Source organism: Echiichthys vipera (genome assembly GCF_963691815.1).
Source record: "Echiichthys vipera genome assembly, chromosome: 18".
Lineage (NCBI taxonomy): Eukaryota > Metazoa > Chordata > Actinopteri > Perciformes > Trachinidae > Echiichthys > Echiichthys vipera.
In genome coordinates, this window is record NC_139843.1 from 9,017,530 (window position 1) to 9,042,172 (window position 24,643).

Consider the following 24,643-nt stretch of genomic DNA (forward strand, 5'->3'; position numbering starts at 1 on the left):
ACTCTTATGTACGATTTTATCTACGCCCTTCTTATGATTTTATTTTTACACACACTAAACGGCTAGATATTATAAGGACATGTCTAAAAATACAAATGCATGCTAAAAAAATAGTTTTTGGAATAGAATAAAATTGAATAGAAGTAAATAGCGCAACAGGATTAAGTCGGTAACTTTCATTTCGATGCACATATAATGCATTAGGTTACAAAATACAAATAAAGTAAAAACAGCAATAAAGTTATAAAATGTTAGGGTATAACAGTATCCGGCAGTTTCATAATGGTGCAATCATAATGGTGCAAATGGCTCAGCTTTGTAAACACGCAGTATTGATAAGTCAATGTTCACTGAAGTTAAAAAAAAACAGTGTACATTGAGGTGGCTTGTATATTAAGGCATTGTATTATTACACACCTGGTTTGTTATGAGTAACCTTTTAATGACCTCTAGCTGGTTACATCACTAGTTATTTACACATTGCAGCCAAAGGTGTTGGATATCCTAATACGCACACAAAACATACACATAGGCTTTGATAAAAGGACATGGAAATCACACTGATGTCTTATTTATTTTCGTATTAAAACGCAGGCTATACTGGATGTCTGGACACGCCTCCTGTCAGAGCGTCACTTTCAAACATGGCAGCTTACTTGAATCGGTTACACCACATTTCGCTCCACGTTTCTAACGCGGACAAAATATGTAGAGACCTCGTGTCTAAATTCAAATTTAGTCTGTTCGCCACCAGACTGACCGACAGATCCAGGCAGCTGGCTTTCAGGAAAGGAGCGGCTGTTTTCATCGTGAACGAGAGACAAAACCACACTGTGAGATCCAATGAGGGGCTCCGCATCCCAGACCCGCACACACGTGAGCCGGTTAACGTGGAGAAACACAACCGGCACACGTCTACGAAGTGTCTTTACGACTTCAGCCCACACTACCCGGTGGATACCGTGACCAACGTGTGTTTCGAGGTGGATGATGTGGAAAGGTCATTCAGGGCTCTCCGCCACCTGGGATGCGATTTCCTGGTGCCCCCCTCGACAGTTCAGGACGAGAGTGGGCTGGTCACTTACTCGGTGCTTAAATCCATTGTGGGAAATGTGTGCCACACACTAATCGACAGGACAAAGTACGAGGGACGATTCTTGCCCGGTTTTGATGTCATTGAAAAGGACTGCACCCTGCCAGAGGAGGACATGTCTTGTCCAATCACACATTTCGATCACATAACTTATGTCTGTCCCAGGAAATCCACCCTCCAGGTGACAAGGTGGTATGAGAAGCTCTTTGGCTTTCAGAGGTTTTTCATTGACAGGTGAGGATTCAAGACATTTACCGTTGCATTCTATATTGTGTGGATTTTTAGTAATTAATCTGACTTTTCTTCTGAGTAGTGATGAGGATGCAGACGAAGGTTTTGTCATACACCAGGAGGGCATTGGACTACGTCTTACTGCCATGGAGTACTGGAAATGCAGCAAAACAGGCATCACTCTGCCCTCTGTGGACAAAAAAGAGCCTGACTGCAAGTTTGTCATTGCAGAGTCACTACCCGAACAAGGTAACAATAACTTCTTTCAAGGTGTTTAAGTTCTGGCCATCATTTATGGATATTTGCAAACATCTGCATCACTGTTTGTGTGCTTGCGCTTCTTTTTTTAAGGCAAGAATCAGGTCGACACCTTCTTGGAGCAGCACGGGGCCCCAGGGATCCAGCACATTGGACTGTACACAACAAACATTGTTTCTACTGCACGAGCGATGGCTGATGCTGGTGTCCACTTCTTCTCCCCTCCTCATGCCTACTACACTACGGTTTGACTGACTTTTAGAGAACCACACAACTTATTTGCCGTAACAAAAAAATCTAAAACTGACTTGATAAATGCAAGAAATGGCCCAAATTTTTTTCTACAAGGTGGAAAATGTATTGTAGTAATATATGTGTAGTAAAAGGGTACACAAGACAGATCATGGTTGTCTTTAAATGGTGAAATTGGCCTGTGAATTATGCATGAAGTGTCATTTCTAGTGTGTCATTAGACACCAAAGACCAGTCCATTAGAGGGGACTGGTCCAGCACCCTACTTGTGATGTGAAGACACCTGGGTTTGTTAATCTTTAACAGCTCTCAGCTTCACCTCCTTAAAGTCAAACATGAAACGTCACGATTACTGACTTAGTATAATAGTAAATAAACATTTTACTGTGACTTTCAGTGTGATTTTTGTTTGATTTCTCACTTTAAGCAGGCTAAGCAGTTTACTGTGGCCGATTATTACCATAAATAATGCTTTACAACATATACTGGTCATATTTGCAAATGTATCATCTTCTACGGTGGTTATCAACTCTTCCACCTATCCTTTGTGCTGTGACAGGTGGGAAGACAGCAGGAGATAGAGGAGGCAGGACACAACCCGCAGATACTGGCACAACACGGCATTCTTCTGGACACAGACATGCACAGGGATCCCTCATCACAGACAGCATCCAGTGAGAACAGAAGGTGAGGGGAAACGAGAGCTGTAACCTCGCACCACTTTTAAGACCTGCATTGCATGTTGAATTGCTTTTAATGTAGGTATCGTAAAGTCAACCAAGTGTCCTTATCTTGTTTTTATCTGTTTCCAGATACCTTCTCCAGGTGTTCACCAAGCCCATCTTTGCAGAGGACACCTTCTTCCTCGAGCTGATAGAGCGAAAAGGGGCGACAGGCTTTGGTGAGGGGAACATCAAGGCTCTGTGGAGGTCGGTGCAGGCGCACATGGAGAATCAAGGGGAGGATTCTCAAACAGAGGGATCCCCAAAGACTGTGCAAACTGCTCACTATTAGTCACTCCAAATATTTTTAATTTTCATATCAATGTATGCACTTATAAGAGAAACAATGTGCTGAATGTATAAAAGATATACTTTGTTTACGGAAGGAGTTTTCCACAAGGAATCTCCATTTCAATTTTGTTACGTGTTGCGCTGCTAGGTAGTACAAATAATATTTTGTAAATCTGTTTTTGAACATGACCGAACAGATTTAAGACATAAAACTGCACTATGAAAAAAGTGGTACAAAAACAGATGTTACATATTTTACTTGAATATAACAAAAATATATGAATACTGTCTGTAATAGTAGAAAAATGTCTTAATTGTCACTGTCAGAGGAAAGCAACTGCCTCAATAAATCTATTAATCACACCAGGCCATGAAGATCAATTACTGTCCTCAAAATATGCTTTTTGTTTCTATAAATGTGGGTGGGCCAATTTTAAGAATAAGAGCTTTTAAAACCTCTTCAACAATGACCAGAAAGTAAAGTAAGAACTAATGGAAAGTTGGTACATTTTATACTACGCTTCACTTCCACTCCACTATATTTCAGTCATATTGTACTTTTTACTCTATGTTTATGCGATAATTGAGCTGATAAAAATGTTATCAGGTTATGATATATGATATGTTGTTATAGCTAGAACTACCCAACAGGAAACACAAAAAGTAGAGAAGATTTGACTACAACAATAAAACACTTCACATTACAGTAATACATCTGTAAAGATAATCCATGAATATAACATGGAATGATACATTACACTGCTGTATTGCTAGTTTGGTTTAGGTTTAAGTAAAGGATTACGATACTTCCATCATTATTAACTTTATCATTGCAGGTTAAACTATTAAACCGTTTCTAAAGTAGGTCAAATTTGCTCCATCATTACCTGCTACAATATGAAAAGACTGCTTATACTGTTTGTTAATGGATTGCTGGTAATAATTCAATAATATAATACCCTGAAAGGGGCAATTCTATTCTTTTATTGCTTTTGTTTTAAATATATTAGTATAGTTATGACATCACGGCTGTATGGATGGAGGTCCTGATAGCTCGTTTAAACTGTTTCTGAATACAGGCTGTGCGCATTTCTCTGTGTATTGAGCATTATGATACTTTCACAGTATTTATATAATACCTCAGCCTACTTCATGATCCAAAAATACATGGAAATCTCACTTATTACAATGTAGGACCGTTAAAATATGCATATGCTACTTCCACCGCTGTCTGTGTCCATATACAAAAAGGAGTTACTTTATTATTAACAGCAGCATAAACTTAAGGCCACTTCGTCTCACCAAATATCCTAGATTTTTACCCCTACTGTACTTACCTTGTAAAGTATAGGCTTATTTAGGATTATTAGTTTCTTTATTTTATCATATAAACACCATAATTACTGAAAAAGAAACTGTTCTGAGCTGAACAGCACTTTTTATTAATGCCTCACACACAAAGTCACTCATGATGAACCGTTACTGGAAGAACAGCTGCAGCTCTTTCAAATGCTGTGGAGGTTTTAGAAATGTGCATGCTTTGGCAAAAACACTGCTTTATAGCCTCTTAGAAGGGATCTACAAACCCACAGAGATGTGCCAGTTCAATTAACTTGGCTATAAACATTATAGGCCAGGATTAGTGGGTTAGATGAGAAGCAGTGAAATTTAGATGGAGTTCCATGAAAGCCATATGCTCTCTTTGTGTTCTGACTGTAGTTACAGTATCCCCCAGTGAGAAACATCAGAGAAGTATTCCAACAACGACCTTCAAAAAGGGATCTTCTTAAAGCATGTCTGCATTTTGACAAATTGTATTAGTGTTTTTCCTTAGTCAAGTGTCACCCTCTTGGGCAAACTAAACTTTTTAAGAGTTGTATTTGGGATTTGTGCTCATTGACAGAAAGCTTATGGTTGATATGAATGACAATCAAACTCAAATGAGAATGCATTAAGGTTTACTTACAGTAATTCGGCTTAGAAACTACAGTGTCAACAGAGTTAAATGTTTTAACTGCACCTGTTTAAAATTCAAAATGAAAACTTAAATCACAGGGAATTCTGTCATTGATGGAGAGGATTAACTGTTCATTAAAGTTGAGAAGCGGCTCCTGTAACAGGAGTCCTTTAGCCATCTGTCTGAGGCCAGTGTGAACCACAGATGGCATACAGCATTCTGCATGGGGTCTTGTCTCAGTGCTGGGAGTTGGACGCTCACTTCCTATGTACTGTTAACCATATGCGTGCCACAGTTACATTAACAAAGTCAAAGAGAAATGACTAAAAAAAAACCCTCTTTTTCTCAAATATATAGAAGCTATTACAGTTCAGTTCAATGTTGTTGCACTGTGATTGGTTGATACTGCCCCCTATGGTTTTGACAGCCACAACACACGCTGCCAAACTTGTTGAATTGCAAGACTGCTCTACTTCTTACAATGAGCTGTTTTGATCATCTGTTTTCTAAAGAGTCATCTGTGCCTTTTATGACTACACAACACAACACAACATGCAACATCTGTATTTTTTATGCTCACTTTATAGACTGCTGAATGATTTTTTTGTTGTTGGTCCAAACAACTTGCCCCCCCACACTGTAGCCTACATACTGGAGGAGACAAATCCTCGGTGCCCTTTAACACAAGAGGCAGACAGTCTAAAACCGAGGAGGACAGTCTAGGGGAGATTAGTGGCACACAACAGATGTTACTCCTTGATTAACAATAGTGTGTGCCAGGGGTGAGCTTCAGCTCCCCACCCTTCTGAGGCCCAGTGTGTTAACTTGAGCCCCTCAAAAATAAATTAACTTACTGCATGTGATGTGATAGGCTTTTGATCTTTTTTTTTGCTCGTGCAGCTTTTGGTAACATTACAATAATATGCAGTTGCTTTGGTTTTATGTAGTTCTTGTCATGAGTATAATTAGTTTATCAATTTTCGCACATTTGTGCCACCTGCTGCCAAGAGGCTCACAATGTACAGTATGTGCCTGAACAAAAGAGATAAATACACAGCTATTATTATGTGAACAGGCTGAGTTGAAGTTTTTCCTATTCAGGCCTCCTAAAAGTAATCAAAAAATAAATAGATCAGAAGATTACAATGACTTTGGTGAATAGATCGAACCGCTGGTCTAAGTGGTATTAATATTATTTAAAGGTGACCATATGATTAGATGAGAGAATTAATTATCACCTACACATTCAGATCAGTACAGTACATAGAGGGTTATACTGTAATTGTGTTAGCTTAGTCTCGGGTTCAAAATAAAAGAATGACCAAAAGAACATAAGGTGCAAACAATATACAAAACCAGGAACCGAGGCAATGTACCAACATGTAGTGCAGTAACACAAATGAAGTGCAACAATAGAAACATATATAAATACTACAGTGTAAATAAATGTGAAGTAACAATGCAATAACTGTAATAATATAATATGCACACTTGCTGCACAATAGGCTATGTATGTATATATAGATATAAACCCAGACAGTAAGCATAATGCATGACAATGCCAGAGGAGAACATCTGTATGTAATAAATATATAATATATATTTATTTAGGGCTAACTCTTTTTATAGTGGAACTAATTTTGGGAGGGGGAACTAACAATGTGTGTGTGTATGTACTGTTTATATATATAAATGTATATGTTTCAGCATATAAATATCCCACATCTCTCTTTCTTCTTCTATCTGGCTCTTTCAGTCACATGCAGTGGGCAGGTCATCATGTTACACCACTGTATATTGTGAAAGTACCTTGTCTATGCACAGTTCAAAACTGTGATTACTTTTCATTACTACAGGGCGGATCAGACCACTGGTCCCAGGAGCGGGGGAAGGTAGTGTTACACAAAGTCTCAAAATAGATACATATTCTACTATCTAAAGTATCAAGCTTCATCAGAATTGGAAGCAATTTGTAAAAAAAAGTCAAATGAAGCAAATTATTAACGTTCATCTGCAAGATTTGGTGGTACAAATAACTTTTCGGACACCCTTCACCCCTGTCAAAAGTGGTATCGCTCGTGTATGTTGTCACAGGCTCATTAGCGTGCAATCTTGGACAGTAGTGCACTGGGGCAATGTTGTAGTTTGCAGGAGCAGCCTGGAGCAGGACGTGAAACCAACTGTACCCGTCTTGCTTCCTGCCTGTCTGGTTCTGGTTTTCTGCTTAAACAACCCCCCCAAAAAACAACACAACATGATCCAGCGAAACTAACCCGCTGCCCGGTTGTTGTTGGAGATACGAGGCGCTCACCGTGATGCTTGTGAGTGGTACTTTTTGCTCAAATAACAAAAGTTTATGTGCTAGCTAACTTTTGAAAATGAAGCTAACGTTAGTTCATAAAGTATGGTGCTCCGTTGTGTTTTGAAAATGTGTGTTATACGCGTGAATAGTGACATACATGTTGCTTAGAAGTGAGCAGTAACAAAGTAGTCTTCTTTGAAAGAAACTCTAACAAAGCTCCATTTAGTTAGCTTAGCAACGTCTCCTTAATACATCCATGATGTACTACCATAGCCATGTCCGTTTTGTCTTGTTTGGGGGTATTACTTACATAAAATCAGCTTGAACTGACTTTTATGTGCTCTTTCTTCTTTTTTTTTTGTTTTTAATAATGTCTGCATTACAATTCAATAGACTGGTGAATACACAATGTGGTGCAATGTTATAGGGAAGAATATATTAATTCAACTAGTGTCAATAAGTATATGGGGAGTTCAGACATGTTGCTACATATGCAGCCTTACAATGTTAACTACCAGTTTATATGTCAGTATCATCCATTCATCTTCTCGATGTCGCCCGGAAAGTATGCTTGGCTTGTTGGGACATCTGGCACTTTAAGTGTAAACTCAATCAGATTAGTTGATAAAGTGACTTAAGTGCTTCATGATTTTTGCAAAGAGATACTGTGTTTATTTTATCAACAGCATTTAATTTGATTTGGCTTTGAAGTGCAAACATTCTGATCTCAAACTGAGTCTCATTCATATACTGTATACAGCAAGATAGGTCAGCGTTGTCTGGTGGCAAATGTCTAAGACCTTTTTCTTTTTAAGTATATTTTTGATAATCCACTTGGTGCATATCTTTATATCTGATGCTACACTATTTGGTGGCCATGTCTCTTAGACCCTTCTTCCTGTGTAGAGTTTGTGCCGTTACAGTGGAATGTTGTTGTCTTATCTTTATCTAGCCAACCTTCCCTCAGGTATGAAGACAGAGTTGGCTGACATACAATCCCATGGGTTCTGCAATTTAAGTGCTCAGTGCGATCATAAACACTAGAGCTTGTTAAACCTGAACTTCTCATTGTCCCGTGCCCATGATTACGATATTCATAAATGGCTTAAACATACACACATTACAAGTTAAAGAGAGAAAACAGGGGCCAGGTACAGATGTGTCATTTCACCTTTTGAGCATGCATATTTCATATTTTATCATCAGTTTCTCGTGACTTGTATTCTGTCGAGTTCAAAATCCTGTGTGCTCTGTAGCCTTGTATGTGTAACATTCTGTGAGCTCCCGTCACACCAATTTCTTTGCCAAACTCATTTCCCTTTCATGAGGGATTTTGGAAGAGGGGTTGTTTGTGCTGGTTACTTGGACAAGCTCAGTTTTCAGGGCCTTCTTTTCTGAAACTGAGAGGCATCCACCTGGGGGGCTGGCAAGTTCATCTGACAAACTGTTGAACAGTTTTAGCTAAAGTACAAAAGAGGCTGACTATCAGAGCTTGCAGATGAATCCTCTTTCCTTGTCCATATCACTGAAAATATTTAGACACAACTGTAAGGCTCTCTAACATCCTGTGTGTCGTACTGTCACTGTTATGACATTGTTCAAACACTTATCTGGGGAAAAAAAGTTGTTCCCCGTCTTTCTCATGTTTCATGTATATATGGCCAGTGGTAATGCAGTGTGGGGGATGGATACATTCCTGCATGTAAAACTTGAGAATGTTCTTTCTCCTCCACTCTTAATTTTCATTGAAAATATCCACTGGATGTAAATTATTCTTATTTGGGTCTACTAACATGCAGTGTTATTCTGCTGTGGGTGTAGAAGAGTGTTGTGGCTCCCTAACTCTTGTAATTAAGATACTTTGTTAGATTTAGCATTCAAGTGGACAACATTTCTCTCCGACTTGGACAGGTTTGTCGAAAGCCTTGATTACAGACTTCAACAAAGTTCTTGTTCTGGACAAATGTATACAGTGCAAGTGATTATGTATGAGATGATTAAACAGCAGGCCTGCTTTAAAAACGTAGGCCTCCTTGGCTTCGATGCATAGCCATGCTGAGCCTTTGTGTTTATGGTAAGTGGGCAGCTGCATGTTTGTGAGACCTTGGCTGCACCCCAGGCCCTCAACTGAGCCTGATAACTACTATTGAAGCCTCCCAGCCATGCTTATTTCTGACTATTCACTCACTGCTTTAAATGTAGAGAGTGTGCCTCCTGTTTGACATAGCCTAATGTCTGTGAACATGCGGACAGCTGTGGGCTAGCCTCCATCTTACAATGAGTTTCATAAATTTCTTTTCAGTCAGTCAGCCGTGGCAAAACTTGGTGGCACCTGCCCTTTGTGGCACCTAATTAATGACAACACCAACAAAGAAAGCTTGGGGTTTGAAAAACCTTGATTTTTTTGTTAAAATGATTCACCGTGCTGCAGAAAAAACAGAACTAGTTTGCCAATTTGTCATTCAATTATCTGGTCTTCATGAGCCCTGTATGTCTGTCTGCTTTTTTTTTTTACATGCTCTTTAAACACACCCGCCATTATGACATGAGGAACTGCTCAAATGTGAGTCCAAATATGGATCCTGTACAAGCTATGCAACTCAAAGAAGTAGGCCACCAGTGTCCATGGCTCAGGGAAAGAAACTTTTAAGGAACATGAATGGCTTGGCGATAATTCAGTATGATAATATATTGTCTTTCAATGGAAAGTCGTGAAAATCATGTTGAGATTTTGTAAAAGACAACTACATTGTCTAAATTGACAATGAAAGCACATTAACTCAAACTTCTCAGAAAATGTCATCTGAAATACCCGTGGGAATAGCATTTGAAGATTGCAGTTTTGGTTGTATAATCAAACTTTACATTACCATACAGTTCAATGCTAAAAACATAAACAAGAAAACATACCCAGTGATTTCACATACATGAGCAGATATCGTGATAGAACGATAGTGTCCACTCAGCCCAGTAGGGTTGGTAAAAATAGAAAAAGGAAGATGTATATCATCAAAATGATATAAAAAAGGGGACATCTTAACTTTTACCCAGCGTTCCTTTCACAAGTGGTTTGATGACGAAGAGCAGCGCAAATCCCTCAGTAAGGTTTCAAGTCGGTCCCTCTCAGGTGCTCAGCAGATGCTTGGATTACTCAGACGGCCACAATCCTGGGATTGTTAAGAGCAGGACACAGATCCGACTGTCATGCACGCAGGAATGTCAGAGGAGGATGTCTGAAAATTCAACGTAGGCCTAACATTTAAGCATTTATGTTGAGCTTTGCATCAGTTGTACACAGATGGGTAGATTAATACAAATTTTAAGCATATGTAATAATTCTAACAATAAATAGTCTTAAAAGTAGTTCAAAATGCGTTTCTCAGTAGCCAATACAAGGTGCAACAATGATTTCATAGTGTTTGTTTTTCGACCAGCTGTCCAAGTGCTATAAAATGGATTAGTATTAGCTCTAATTGTCAGTCAGACACAAAGCTGCCAAATCCTTATGTAATGTTGGCCTAACCTGTGGGATTACAGTCTGAGCAATGTATGGAAAAGCTGCTCTAATTGGGGAGACAGAGCTTTCATGGGTGACTATAGTTTAGATGACTATTGTAATGGCTTAGTTTAACTGTCTGGTGTCTTTGTGAACTTGACCGCAATTTGTGAGTATTAGAATAGTGTCATTTACAACAGTGTCCTCCTATCTTCTATAGAAAAAAGAAAAAAATACTTTTTTGAAAGTTGAAATGACTCTAAAGCAGGCATCCATCTTATACTCGACCCAATCGTCTCTGTGGTTTCCTCTCCGGTCCTATCTATCGCTCATTTAGGCTGCGCGATAGCTTGCTATATCTGACACACCAAAGCAGGGGTGGTTGAAAGGCTTGTGGTGGCCACAAAGGAAGTGTAGAGTCCCATCAGCTCGTCCAAGGCGGCACTATTGTTGTCTTTTAGGAAGGCCGCTGTCACTGCAGACCTGTTTGCGTGTGATCGAAAGCCTCATCTGAGGGGAACGTCCTGCAACGTTCTTCCCCTTTTCAGAGATTAGACTTCTCAGTTGTCATGGTTGTTGCTGCCCCAACCCAGATAAAACGCTATCGGCCTGCAGAAGCATAGAGACTCCAACTGATTCTAGATAATGGCGGCTTCGTTATGGAGGCGATTCGGCTTTTGACATCGTAGGGATAGTGGCACGCCTTGGGCAGAAGTTTATAGCTTACTCTGCATCTTTGAACAGCACTCACTCTATGTAAGGTGAGTGCATTGGGTGTATCCATTAAGCATTAAGCTTGGTCTGTACAAGAAAAAGCAGACAGGCCTTCAGCGCTTCTCAACATGTTTTTTTTTATTTATTCACAACTGTCACTAGTTTGAAAGGTTTCAAAGGCTGTGGGGCTAGGTTAGGCTTTTTATAATTGTGTGTTTAACTTATGTCATGGAGCTGAGGAATGTTTATAATTATGTTATAAACCTCGCCCATTTAAAGAACTCTGCTTAGATTTATGGGATAAAAAACGTAATGCCTGAGCATGAGAAAGATAATAAATTGCTGTGATTCTCTGTAACTAGAAGTGATGGATGTTGTTTACAGTTTAGAGTCCAGAGTGTTGGGCTACAGTCAGACTTTTTCCATTTTTCCAAGGAAGGAAAACATGATTTAGTGCATTTTTGTTTGGGTAAACATCATATAAAAGAGCTTGCCTTGCCTTTGCCAACTTAGTTTCTTTTGGGTGAGGTTTTTTCTATGTAATTTCCATCTGCCTCCTTCACCGAGCCGTTAATGGTAATATATATACAACTGTTTCCTCTGCCCCAGCATGGCCCTAGTTATCTCTGCTGCGAAATACAGATCTGTGTGGCTAATGGTCACGCACGGTATAAGCTGGCCTGACCTACTCCAACTCCAAGCTTTGATCTGGCTTTTTTTCTGTTCACACAAGGCCACAAGTTAAAGCTGCCAGACGTCCTTGAACAGTGTTGATCTCCTTGTAGAACTCTGCTAAAAACATCCTCGTGTTTAAGTTGTTTTCATGATGTGATAACTGTTAGTAATGGAAATCAGATGCTGAATGCAAACACCATCTCCAGTATGTCAGCTCCCCCAGGGTCTTGTGATGCACACACACACAAACACACACACACACACACTACCCCACCACCCACAACCTCTGATGTCGCTTCTTTTGTTTCCCACGGTGTCTCATCTTCTGCATCTTTTGTTTCATACACACACACCGTCTCATTCTCCTTTATCCTTTTTTCTGCTTCTAGTTCTGTCATTCAAACAGACACCTTTTGACCTTGAGGCATCATAGGTCCATCTTATGTCCACTGCACTTTGTTGCCAACCTCTACCTGACGTCACCTAATGTGGAACCGATTTAGTGGTAGTAAAAATCATCTGTGATGATTATATAGATAAATATCTGTGGCTAATCAGCTGCATACTGTAACTGTGGTGCAGCACTAATGCGAAGAGGGTTGTTTTGATAACCGCAAGGTCAGCTATTCTCAGCCAGCCCCTGAGGATTCAATTACACAACTTTGACTTTGCTCTATTCGCTCCAGTGTTGAACACTTTGAGAAAACTCGCTCTCTCAGATGACTGATAATCCTCCACATTGGCAGGAAAGAACAAAACAAGGTATAAAGTTCCAGTTTTGGTCACACTGGAGAGACAACGTAAAAGTGAAAATGCAGTGTAACTGCGGTACCACATGTGGCAACATCAAGACACTGGTAATGTATGCTCAGTTAAGAATTACAAGGAGCGTTTCAAACCACTAACCTCCCTTAAATTTCCAATTTCCAATTTAGGGCTCTATGCTTTGAATGTATGTAAGATTAGCTTGAGGATTCAATGTAATCTATGAGTACACCAAAACTCTGTGAACATCAAATTCTCAATGCCTTGGTCTGAAATAGGGTTTGACCGATATGGATTTTTTAGGGCCGATGCCGATACCGATTTTTTTTCATCAGCCTTAGCCAATGACCGATACAGACTGATTTTCTTGAGCCGATATTTGGAGCCGATACTACTTTTGCTACCTCAATTAACATAATAAAATGTACACGATGATGATGATAACAAATGTTACAAGTCTCAATTAAAAAAAATCGGAACATTTATTGAACTTAAAAGAAAGCATCTCCAGCAACACCAGGGCTCCAGACTGCAACTAAAGACTAAAGATACATTTTCAGTTGGGTATTGCTGTAAGAGCATTGGGTTTGCCGTCCACTCGGGATCTGTTCTCCCCAATCCAGCTGGATTGTTCTCCGCTTATATGGTCGACAGAATGTCAGAAATGTACTGAACTCTAATCCTGTGCTCATCTTTGTGTGTCTGCTCAGGACTGGGCCGAGGAGTGAAGCACATTCCTGAAGGAGTTGAGGGCTGCTGTCTTAAGCTTATAAGAAACCAGCCTGCTCACACCAAGCCTGTCAAGATGGCCGCCAGCTTTTCTTGCCTTCACTGGAACGGATTGAGACAAGGATGTGTGTTGCCATGGTGATCATTTTCAAGAAAACACTGGAAAAGAAGGGCACCGACGATGTAACATCCAAAAGTACGGATTTGGGCCAGGTGAGGTTACTTTCTATTTTCCTCTAGAAGACAAGGTACCAATCAAGAACAGGAAATTGTTTCCGGCCACTCATTGCTCACTCACAGCAGTTTTATGGCTCTGTATTATATTTTCCTATTTTGTCAACTTTAATCAGAGCTTGAATTTGACTTGTAGCTTCCCCTGAGTCAAATCTGTTGGAAAATTCACAAGTGTTGCCTTACTGAATGTCAGGAAGTGATGTTGGAGATTGGGAATAAGGGATGTTTTTGTTACAATTACTGATAATTGCATCATAAAAGCTGCCAACTGTTATCACCAGGGCGTTTGTCATCTGGATTTTGAATCCCCCGTGTCCCATTTACTTCACTCAAAATGACAATAGAGTATTTTAGTTCCACTAGGCTGAGCAACTCTGACTCACTTTCTAATCAGCATCCATGCAGTATAAACCTTCTTTCTGCCAGCACAGAGTGAGAAAATTCCCCCGCTAATATGGACTGAGTTTTCCTTCTCAGCCACGTGAAATTAAGTCATCATACTGTGAGGCTTTGTGTCAATCAGAGGCATTTATGGTGGAATTCGCTGTCAGCTGATGGGTCACACTTAGCAAGCTTGAAGAACTCTGTTACTCCCCCCATCTCCTCCTATTGTTGTACAAGAGTATAAATCAGCCCATCCTACTGTACCACCTGCTTCTTTAGCATTACTTCCATTCCATTACTAATCAGTACAAACTCCCCCACGCCGAAGAGCTAAACAATAAGGCCACACACATTGCAACCTCAATTGAACAGGACATCACACACCCACTAAATCACCACCTTAACCTACTGCCCTCCAGTAACAGGTACAGAGCACTGAAGCACAGAAGGGCCTGCTTTGGGAAAAGCCTAATCCCTGCCTTAAATAATAGGCTTCACAGAACAGACCTGAGTGTGTACTGTTGTGCATCACAGTATGTAGTCTACTGTGTGTCGTTGTATGTACAGTACTGTTGTCTGATGTGTACAGTGCTGAGGAAATACATTTCCCCTTGGGAACAATAAAGTCTAAAATTCTTAGCAATAAATGTACTACGACAATTATTCATACACAAAATTTGACTTACCAGTAGGTTTTTGCTTTTATTTGTTTATTAATTTACTTTTTAATGCTAGAACCTCCTGTGTGCATTTTATACAAATATATGTGAATTTCTGGTTTCTGGCAAACTGACAGTGAATCTCTCTTGCAGTTCCAGGCACAGACCATGAGCCAGGGGAGCGCACTTTTCTCTTGTGGACTCATGGGTAAGAGTCGGCCATCTTTCTCATCGATGCACACATTCATACCTGTAAGGGTGATATGGCCCCTTAAGAAACAGTCATTTTGTGATAGTACATTTTCTAGTAAATAATAAAAACAATAGTAAATAAAATGTCTGTTTTAGATACTGAACAAAAGTACTGTATAACATGGATGCACATTTAACATTGCCATAAACAGCACCACATATATTAAAGGAATTGCTATAAATCATTCTTCATAGAAACAATTCTCACATTATGTTGTCGTTTTCTCCAGCCCTGCACCATATTTCTTAATTTCTGGGCCCCTGTTGTCAGTCAATGTGACTTAACTCGCCAGTACAAACTGGATGTGAAAAGTAAATATGTATTTATAGTGGTCCTCAGCAGCTTGTAGAGGCCAGAAAATGTCAGGTGTTAAGTAACAGCAGTTGTTTGGAGGGGCTTGTCGTATTGTAACATTTCTGAGAAGTTATTGGCAGAACAGCAGCAGGCCAGTCTCTGCTGCATCTGGTTGACAGCCCCATGGTATTATGTGAAACATGTCTGACAGGTGTTTGAGCCAAGATAAACGTGCGTTAATGACTATGTGTTAGTGACTTATCATTAGCTGGGATCTTGTGGCACTCCTGCATGCTTTGGACATGTTGTCCCCAAGTTGGAACATTTGGTTATGACTATCCAACCTTATGAACAACAGCCTTTACAGTCTTTGTACCGTAAGATTAAATGCTATTCTGCCCTTGCAGTAACTTGGCATAGAGTACGTAACACTGGCAGAGAACAGAGCAGTGCCAGTAGGTGTTGTTAACACTGGCCTTTGTTCTTCCTCCTGCCCGTGTACTGTAGATGGTATTTTGGGGATTTTTATCTCCAGTGGAGAAGAATAGAACTTTTGCATACCAGGAGTGGGCAGAGGCTTCGACATTTAGTGTCTGACTCAGAGTTGACTGACCAGTTCAGTTGGCTGACCCATTCAGCAATTCCGAGTTTCTGTTTTGCTGAATAACAGGTGCTTTCCTGGCATGGTAGTTATGGTGCTGGTGCTGAGCCAATCAGTAACGTCAGATAGGGAGCTGATATGATATATATAACTCCTGCCGATCTCAACAAAAAAAACTGAACGATAAGCTTAAGTTAGAACGTTTATGATGACATTTTATCACGCCTTGCTCCAGCAGAGACGAGGTTCCAATCGAGTCAGTTAGACATTGAGCTCCCCTTTCCCAATTAGCTGTGATTACACACTGTGAAACCAAAGCAGTGCCTAGAGGAAATGGTTTATTTTTAGTGCCAATTACACAAGCAGTGTCAATACAAAGTACAAATGTTGGGACCAATGCGCTGACCCAGACAGGTCGGTGTCATGTTCATGTTAAGGTCGCCAAACTTGACCTTACGATCATAGAACCTTGACACCGAAAACTTTTTAAGACAGTTGCTTCTAAGAACGTCCGGCATAAAGTGATTCTCTGTTTTGTTTGTCTATGGACTTTGCACAACAGGTCTGAATTTCTATGCATTTTTTATTAAATGAAAAAAAAACCGTGTAGAAATTCCACACTAAATCTGATGCATTTAAAAAAAAAAATGTATTTAACCTTTTTGTCATAATCCAGAGAATCAAGACTATTCCGAACGATTTATGATGGAAATTTCACTTTTGATATGTAAACGTTTATAACATTTTAAGACAAAATTCAGGGTCTTGGTGTGCAAAGTAGCCCATAAATCATTAACCATTATATTAGTGGAGAATCTTTGCTTTTAAAAGTTAAATGAATCTGGTATTTTGTTGCAGAGACAAGCCGGTGGCATGAGCTGGGTCACAGCTGCGCCATACAGCAGAGGCCAGTTGGGACCAGCCTGGAGAGTCTGTGGGACGTCCTGCCTGAGGTGCACAAAAGTTCGGCCCACTGGGATTGGGATGTTGGCTCCACTTCGACCACAATCACCAGCTTGTTGCATGACCTCAGCCTAACTGAGGCTGCATCCTCGCACACCACTGCACCCCCAAGCAAGCGGCAGTGCAGGTCCCTGTCTTGCTCAGATGAGCTTGGCCGCTCTACCTGGCGTCCTCAGGGCTCTCGTGTGTGGACAGCGGTGGAGAAGAGGAGGTGCCACAGCGGAGGCAGCGTCCAGCGAGGCGGTGTTGGGAATGTGCAGCTCGGTTTCCCAGCCATGCAGCGCAGCTCCAGCTTTAGTCTGCCCGCCCGCTCCAACACCCTGGAGCCCTGCTTCACCCAGCATCTCCCCTGCCCCTCTGCCTTCACTGGTCTGACGCCCTCCTCCTCCATGATCCTGTCCTCAGAGCCCTCAGCTCAGCCCCTCTACCTCTCTCACGAACAGATCTGCCTCCCTGAGCTTCGCGGACCCTCGCCTCCCAGCTCCCCTGACTCCACGCCAGAGCTGGAGCGCCGTGGCGGACAGGGGGGCCTCGCCCGTAGTCGCTCACAGCCGTGCGTCCTCAACGACAAGAAGATTGGTGTGAAGCGCAGAAGACCAGCTGACACACAGAAACAGAGGCCTTCTTTGGACCTGGCCAAGATGACCCAGGTTGGTATTTAAAAGTTGTACTTTTGTAAAACCGAACACGCAGAAAGAAACTGCTTAGTATCATATTTAATTAGGACAATATACTATGATTGAATACTGCAATCTTTGCCAGTTAGTTTTTAAATCTAAGGACTATGTATTCTGTTTAACATCACTTGATGCCTTATATACACTGTTAAATAGTATATTTAATGTGGCACCTGAGCATGTCATGAAAATTTATCAGAGGAAATTTCCAGTGGCATTTTATGTGCACAGCCCTTCAAGAGATCAGTGTCAAGAGCATGAGACAAGACCGTCAGGAAATAGCCGTGCCAGCTGGAAGCTCTGCTAGGTCCATCAGTCTCACTAACATTAGCTAGTTATACTACGCTGTTGTGGCAACTTGCTCTTCCGTGTTGGATAAACAAACACTTCTAACTAAGGTCACGCTATTGTGTCTGTTCTCCCTCAGCACACCTCAAAGTGTTTCTGCAGGCATTGTCATTAAATGAAGGCCATTCATGCAGGCCTGTTCTGGGTCACATTCCATTATGTGGTTGTGTATCTGCACTTGCAGAAAAAGGGCACACAAAGCATAAAATGCCCTTTTTAATGTGTTACTGGATAAAAATAATTTGATCAAAGCAGCAATTAAGGGGTCAGTCAGATGACTTTATATTTAGAAGAGAAATAATGTTATGAAACCGCTTGCTTGAGCTAAACTATTTCTGAAATCAACCATGTTTCAACACAATCTGTTTCATCTGCACATCCTGACAGGCGCTTGTGTCTTTGCCCCGCAAGCACACAGACACACAACGTTAGGTTTCACACGTAGGATCTTGAACACAGAGCTGGACTTGGCCCCTCTGAGAAAGTCACCCAGAGTTCACTTAGAGTCTTAACAACAGTGCTGCTGTGACACGACAAGCAGACGCCACACACACTCCAAACAGGGAAGAGGTCAGCGTGGAGAACAGAGCCTAAGGCGAGGCAACTAGCAATATTTTCACAGAGGAACGTCAGGGTGCTGAGATTGTTAGCATTGGATCTTTCCTGCTGTTTGTGCATTGTGCTCTCTGTTCCTCTATTAAAAGGGACTGCTGTGTTTTATTGCATCATCAAACTTCTCAAGTAACTCTGGTTAAGAAGCCCTGGAAAAAACTACTTCCAGATATTGTGGTCTAGTTATGCAACTTAACCCAGACAAAGTGCTGACAAGTCAATCAACAAAAAAAAATTAACTGACAACAAGTTTGAGAATTGTTGAAAGTAAGTTATCATGAATAATGCCACATCACCAGTTCCAGCTCCTTAAATGTGAGGATTTTGACTGGGAACTGGTGATGGGCATTTTTCACAATTTTCGGCCATTTTATAGACTAAATAATAATCTTGATTAATTGAAAACATTCATTGAAAGGGAAGTGTAGCTGTTCAGGAAGAGATTTTGGAAATCATAATGGAAACCAAAATGGATAAGATGTTCGCTCGTGATGCAAACTCACTTGGCACTGAACTCATGGGCTTCACATGCGTCACCCTATCAGTATTCAAAGTCACCTTACTATTCAAAGATTGGTCACAGTGCTGAGTGTGTCTCTAAAGTGTCCTCTCATCCACACGCCACAACGGTGTAGTTTACCCAGGGAGAAACTGCTACCCTCTGCGTAGCTCACTGCGGCTCCATGAATGTCAGGAAGTAGAACAGCTGTGGCAGAGGTTATAGATCGTTGCACAGGGGAGATGCGTGTTGGGTAAAGAGGTATTGATTTCTGTAAATTCAGCTCAGTGGGTGGATCGCTGCCACAACCGGGCCTCATGAGCTATTGATCAGCTTGTATTGACGGAGAGTCAAGGTCAGTATGGATGAGGAGTCTGTTCTCTTCTCTATTTCACTTAGAGAGAGAAGGTTGTAATGTGGTGCATTAGAAACTCTTCCTCTGCAGAACAGCTTCTCTGTTCTAAGTTAGAGCTACACTTGGTTTTGTTGATGTCGATAATGTCGGCACTGTTTTGCTTTAGTCCAGACTAATCATAGCCTTATCAGTTTGGTCCCATGGCCTGGGTCAGAACTCTGGACGGTTAAGACCGAAGTGCTAATAGCGCAGCCAGCAATGTGACACTGACCGAGTGCTGACAAATGTACCCGCTTGACCAGAGCCAAGAAAAACAGCATGGCCCAGTTTGATCTACTGCTGCCTGGTGCAGAGACCTTTTGCTGTTGGGTCCAATATGTGGACCATAACTTCACATTTCAGCCTTTCTCGAGTCATTACCTCTACCAAGGAGGTCATGATTTTTGGTTCGGTTTGTCAGTAGGTGTATGGAAAAACTACTGGCCATGCTTTTATGAAACTTTGTGGAAGGGTGTAGCATGGGCCAAAGAAGAAGTCATTAAATTTTGGGGTGGATACACATATTATTTCTTACTTTTGTTGACATTGCTGGATAGAGCATGGCTTTAGTGGAGCACCAAGTACCCTTCTAATTATACAAACTGAATCCATTTTGGCTTTTTAACTATTTCTTAGACAAAATCAGAATGTAGAAGACGATCAGAGGAGCAATTAATTGCAGCCGTAGTTAATACACTTGGCTGTGACCTGCATCCTCAACAGTCCCATACTTGTTAGGTATTACATAAGCACACAAGTGACAGAAGGTTTCACAGAGGCCCTATTCTCCTGCGTTCTTTCGGCCTAACACCGTAGTAGTCAGGCATGAGGCAGCTGTTCTACCCTCTCCACATTAGCTGTACAGATTGGATAAGCCTCTGTCATAAAGCCTTCCAGTCCAGCACGCACAGCTGTCACAGGACTTGCCTGCAGCAGCGCTGGCACATGTGGATTTGCCTAAGGACATCTCTTGGTTTCCCAGATGTATGTGTTCATTGTGCAGTTGTAGTGAAAGGCCGACAGAGTCAAAAGGCCAACATGAGTGATGTATGCCCTCTGGATATCTAGATACTCGCTGTCTGGGTTCCCTTTGGACCCCAGATCGCATAGCCTCACTCATCCAAATACCAGTTACTCCAGTATGTAATGCAGGCTAAATTTATCCCCTTCAAAACGTACTTTTTTTTATTGTGGCAGTTGCTCAGTGTCCAGCTCTGACTGCACTGACTCACCCACATACTGTATGAGTACAGTAGAGGGATTGTTTGCATAGGATGGCTGTATGCCTTTTTAGTTTTGTTTGTGCCTAGGCTCTAAGTTAATGGGTCATAGTCCAAGATGAAGGAAATGTTTTTGATCTTCACAGCACATATACCATGGAGTCTATGGACTCCTAACAGACCAAATCTTTGACATATTTATTTGCTTGTTTCATTGATCAAAGGATCTTTCTGTACTTCCACAGAAACTTCGGAATTTCCACAGCCTTAGCTGCCCTGGAATCACAGGCGAAGACAGCTGCGAGTCAAGCCAGGCCCTCCCCACGCTCAGGAGCACTTCTCAGTGCGAGACCGACGACTCATCAGCAAACAGATGCAGCCCGGTGGACGTTCAGCCCCAGACTAAGGAGAGCGAGAACACCAGGAACGTGCCGTCCGACCCCACCATCGAGGAGGTGGACTGGATGCCAGGGTCAACCAATGGAAAGGACAATGAGCCTCTGTGGGCGGGGCTGTGTAGCATGAGGAAGGACGTGTATCAGCTTGGAGGCGAGCTTGACATTGAGCAAATTGAGAGGAACTGAGCTGGGCTTCCTCTTCAATTTTTAGGACTTAATTTAGAGGACTTAAAGTTTCTTGCCAGGTGGTACAGTGAACAGTACTGATAGTCTTAAGGACAAAGCAAGTGGAAAGCTAATGCAGTGAGCGTTCCAGCACTTGATTTTTTTCCCTCACGGAGGGATTGACCAGGAGACTTGTGGGCTGAACACCCATTTTTGAAGGCTTTGTGTTGTCAGAAGCTACTTCCACTCTGTGCGTTATCTTAACTGTGTCTCAGGAGAACCAGAAAGTTGGGGAGGGCAGATTCGGGTGCAGATAATAGAATTGATGAATGTAAATTGATATATTAATGTTGGTTCAGAGACTGGGGTCTTTAACATTTCTCTGTGACCCTGATTACTTTCATAGTACTACATTTGGAGAGAATTCACAGCAGGTTTGTACATATTCTCTGCACTAGAAAGAGTGTCCGTTCCTTTGACGTTCTTCAATAGTACATGAGTACATGATGGACAGAAATGAAGACTACTGTTGATAAAGCCCCTTTCACTCTTACAGAGCAACAAGCTGCACGCACACACAACCTGTAAAGTATATTGAAGAGCTTAACATTTCACACAGTAACATCGGGCTTCTCTCTGAGATCTACGCTCCCCTTTGTGTGAGAGAACCTTTGTGATGCTAATAGCGTTAATATTCTTTCTTTTTACGATTTGTAACTACAAAGTTATGTAAAACATGAGCATATTTCTATACAAATAAACACAGTTTTAAATGTGTCATTTGTAATTACGTTATTTCAGTGTCTTTACTCACAAAATTCCATTCTAAACTCCATTCAGACAATGAATGGATGTCAGTTGTGGTGTGATTTCACGTAAGGGAAAGGGCAAAGGAAAGACCCAAGTAGGCTTGAGTAGATCCAATTTTTTTCTCTACTACACGCTTGCATGAAGATTAAACAGAATTTGTGGGTTAAATCAAAAGCGTCATAGCATCTAGCATTAAAAAGGGCAAAAATAGGAGTGTCCACCTGGGTGTCATGTTTTTATGACTGCTGTCAGAGCTGGAGCCTAAGAATACCTGTGACTGAGTTATTGATTGTTTCTGTTCCTGAAGCAAAATGTTAGTGGGCATTTTTTTGTCTAGTTCGAAAAGGGCTTGGGTGGTGTAAATTAGGGCTTTACGTACTGTCAGAACACACTTCTATATTGGATGCACAGGGGAAATGCCTGTATTAGCTAGCGGGTGATTATAATGATATTCATATTTACATTTTTTTTATTTTGCTTATTTTGAGGTTGTTTTAGCCTCACATCTATAATGCGTGATGCCTTGTATACTTTAGTAGATTACACTACCAAACACATGCATACATGTAAATGCATCTGTAATAACAATGTACAAATATGATAACATAATACCCTCACTGTCAGGGACAGTTCTGAATAAGAACTTTTGCTTTTGATACTTGTAAGTACGTTGCTAATGCAGGACCTCACTGTCCTATTGCTACTTTTTAAAGTAAAAAATGTGAAAGAGAATGCCACTACTGCTATTAGTCGAGCAACAGCAAGGTCATTGTTGGAGACGTCTTTAATTCAACAATGCAGACTGACCCAATTAAGTAGCAGGAAAAGACAATCAAAACCGTAGTAGTGGTACTACTGATGAGCCTGTGTTTGTGTGCTGAAGCGGGGAGGACGCCAGGCAGGGGTGGGAAGTCCGGTCCCTATTTTTTATTTTTTTTGATGGCGGGTGGAGTGGTGGGGCTGAGCGGCGGTTCACCCCAGAGACCTCCCTCCCTCCCTCCCTGCGCTGGGAAACAAAAGGGGCTTTTTCTCTGAGGAGCACAGTGACGTGGGAGGCGGCTGTGAATGTGGGCCATGTGTCAGGGCTGCTGCTGCTGCTGCTGCTCCGTTTGTCTGCTCCCCCTCCCCAACTCTGGTGCCTGTGCAAACCTCCAGAATTATACTGTTGGTAACTTTTTGATTCACTGCTCCAGTGTTTTTGAACTTCTGCATGTTGTGACAACACTTGTCATTCTTTGAAAGCATAAGCCCCCTCATTAAAGACCATCTGAGTAATTTGAAGGTGGCTTAGCACGCTATACTCCAGGCGCAAATACCACACAAATCAAAACTGGGATAAAACGCATACTGTCGTTATGGATTGGATTATTATGCTGTTGCATTGCAATCTGTATGCTTGCATAGTGAGGTCATATTTACTCTGTCTCAGAGCCGCCTGTGGTACATGAAAGCTGCTGCTTTTTACTGGTTAAGCCCTTTTCGGGTAATGAGTCAAGAAGGAAATGGGTAAACAGAACCCTTGTAAACGTGCTGTGTGGCAGACTGACACACCGAGGGCCCCCAGCCTTTAATCAGTGGAGTGACAGAAGTGAAAGGAGGCTGTATTCTGAGAGAAGATAAAGTACAACAGGAGGGGCCGATGTTCTGCACTACATTTGTCCACAACCCCCCCGCCAGCACTGACAACAGGGTGGTGGTCACTCTTGAACTGTATTATCTTCTCTAATGATGATACACATCACACCTCATTCAGTCTTTAGGCAACAGATGTCCCACAGTGCTCACGGCAGTTTTATGTCACATGTTTCAGTACTGTACTGTATGTACTAATGGTGCATAACACGTTTGTCTGCTATCCTGTACCAACAAGGTTACTGTAATGGGTTTTCCCTCCACATGGCAACAATTTTTACATTCAATATTTAAAAATTACCTGTAGTTTCCAAATCCTGCAAAAAGTAGAGGGATTATCCATTTCACAAAAAGAAGAAAAAAAACCCAAAACAGCATTTTTTTTTTGGGGTGTGGGGGGGGGGGGGGGGGTGTATGACTCATTCTCAGTAGTGAAACCTTTCTGATAAACAAAATTAAGTTGTATGGGACATGAAACTGAATGCTGGCGCTAGTTTCTAGGTTTGGTGCCTACCCTTGCTTGGCAACTCAAATGTGGTCGGGGTGAAACGCTATTTAGCAGTAGCACCCGGCCACAAAACATTTCCAGTTGCAGTGTTGTCTGAAGCTCTTCTAATAAAATAAGTGGAAGACTGCAAGCACAAACTTTACCTTGTATCTGAACAAAAAAAAAAACCTAGTCGCCCCCCCCCCCCAGATACATATGCACTGAATCAATATACACTGAATCAATATGCACAAAGGGTTCCAGTGACATCATCGGCCTTGTGAAAGGTTAAATACCTGGATCTCCACACCAGCTAGTTGGACCAGTCCCAGCCTGGTCCTGGTCCTGGACCAGTCCCAGCCTGGTCAGATGTGTACATGAACTGATGAAGCCTCTTGGATGAGAGGTGAAACGTCTTCCTAGACAAATAACAAGTCCAGTTGCTTTTGACTGAAGTTGCTTAGGGGATAATGACGACCTGGACAAATGAGAACATTCACAGGCTGAATCAATAAACTATTATATCTT

The 24,643-nt window shown here is 41.5% G+C and overlaps 2 protein-coding genes across 2 annotated transcripts; both read left to right on the forward strand.

Annotated features, from left to right (window-relative positions):
- Positions 1 to 644: 644 nt before the first annotated feature.
- On the forward strand, positions 645 to 2,848 carry hpdl (4-hydroxyphenylpyruvate dioxygenase-like; the record flags this gene model as incomplete). Its single annotated transcript, XM_083932202.1, has 5 exons — positions 645 to 1,327; positions 1,407 to 1,573; positions 1,676 to 1,827; positions 2,394 to 2,521; positions 2,647 to 2,848. The coding sequence occupies 5 exons, from the start codon at positions 645 to 647 to the stop codon at positions 2,846 to 2,848; spliced, it is 1,332 nt and encodes a 443-aa protein (XP_083788328.1).
- A 4,098-nt stretch (positions 2,849 to 6,946) lies between these two features.
- On the forward strand, positions 6,947 to 21,963 carry fam53b (family with sequence similarity 53 member B). The gene is made up of 5 exons (XM_083932766.1): positions 6,947 to 7,125; positions 13,467 to 13,698; positions 14,916 to 14,970; positions 16,769 to 17,523; positions 20,869 to 21,963. Exons 2-5 carry the CDS (start codon positions 13,609 to 13,611, stop codon positions 21,205 to 21,207), a joined length of 1,239 nt encoding a protein of 412 aa, XP_083788892.1. The 5' UTR covers positions 6,947 to 7,125; positions 13,467 to 13,608; the 3' UTR covers positions 21,208 to 21,963.
- Positions 21,964 to 24,643: the final 2,680 nt, after the last annotated feature.

Bases quoted from the DNA above. Each gene is read 5' to 3' on its own strand.
- fam53b (XM_083932766.1), top strand. From the start codon at position 13,609: ATGTGTGTTGCCATGGTGATCATTTTCAAGAAAACACTGGAAAAGAAG. The intron at 14,971-16,768 runs GTAAGAGTCGGC...ATTTTGTTGCAG, and splicing joins TTTCTCTTGTGGACTCATGG to AGACAAGCCGGTGGCATGAG. The intron at 17,524-20,868 runs GTTGGTATTTAA...GTACTTCCACAG, and splicing joins ACCTGGCCAAGATGACCCAG to AAACTTCGGAATTTCCACAG.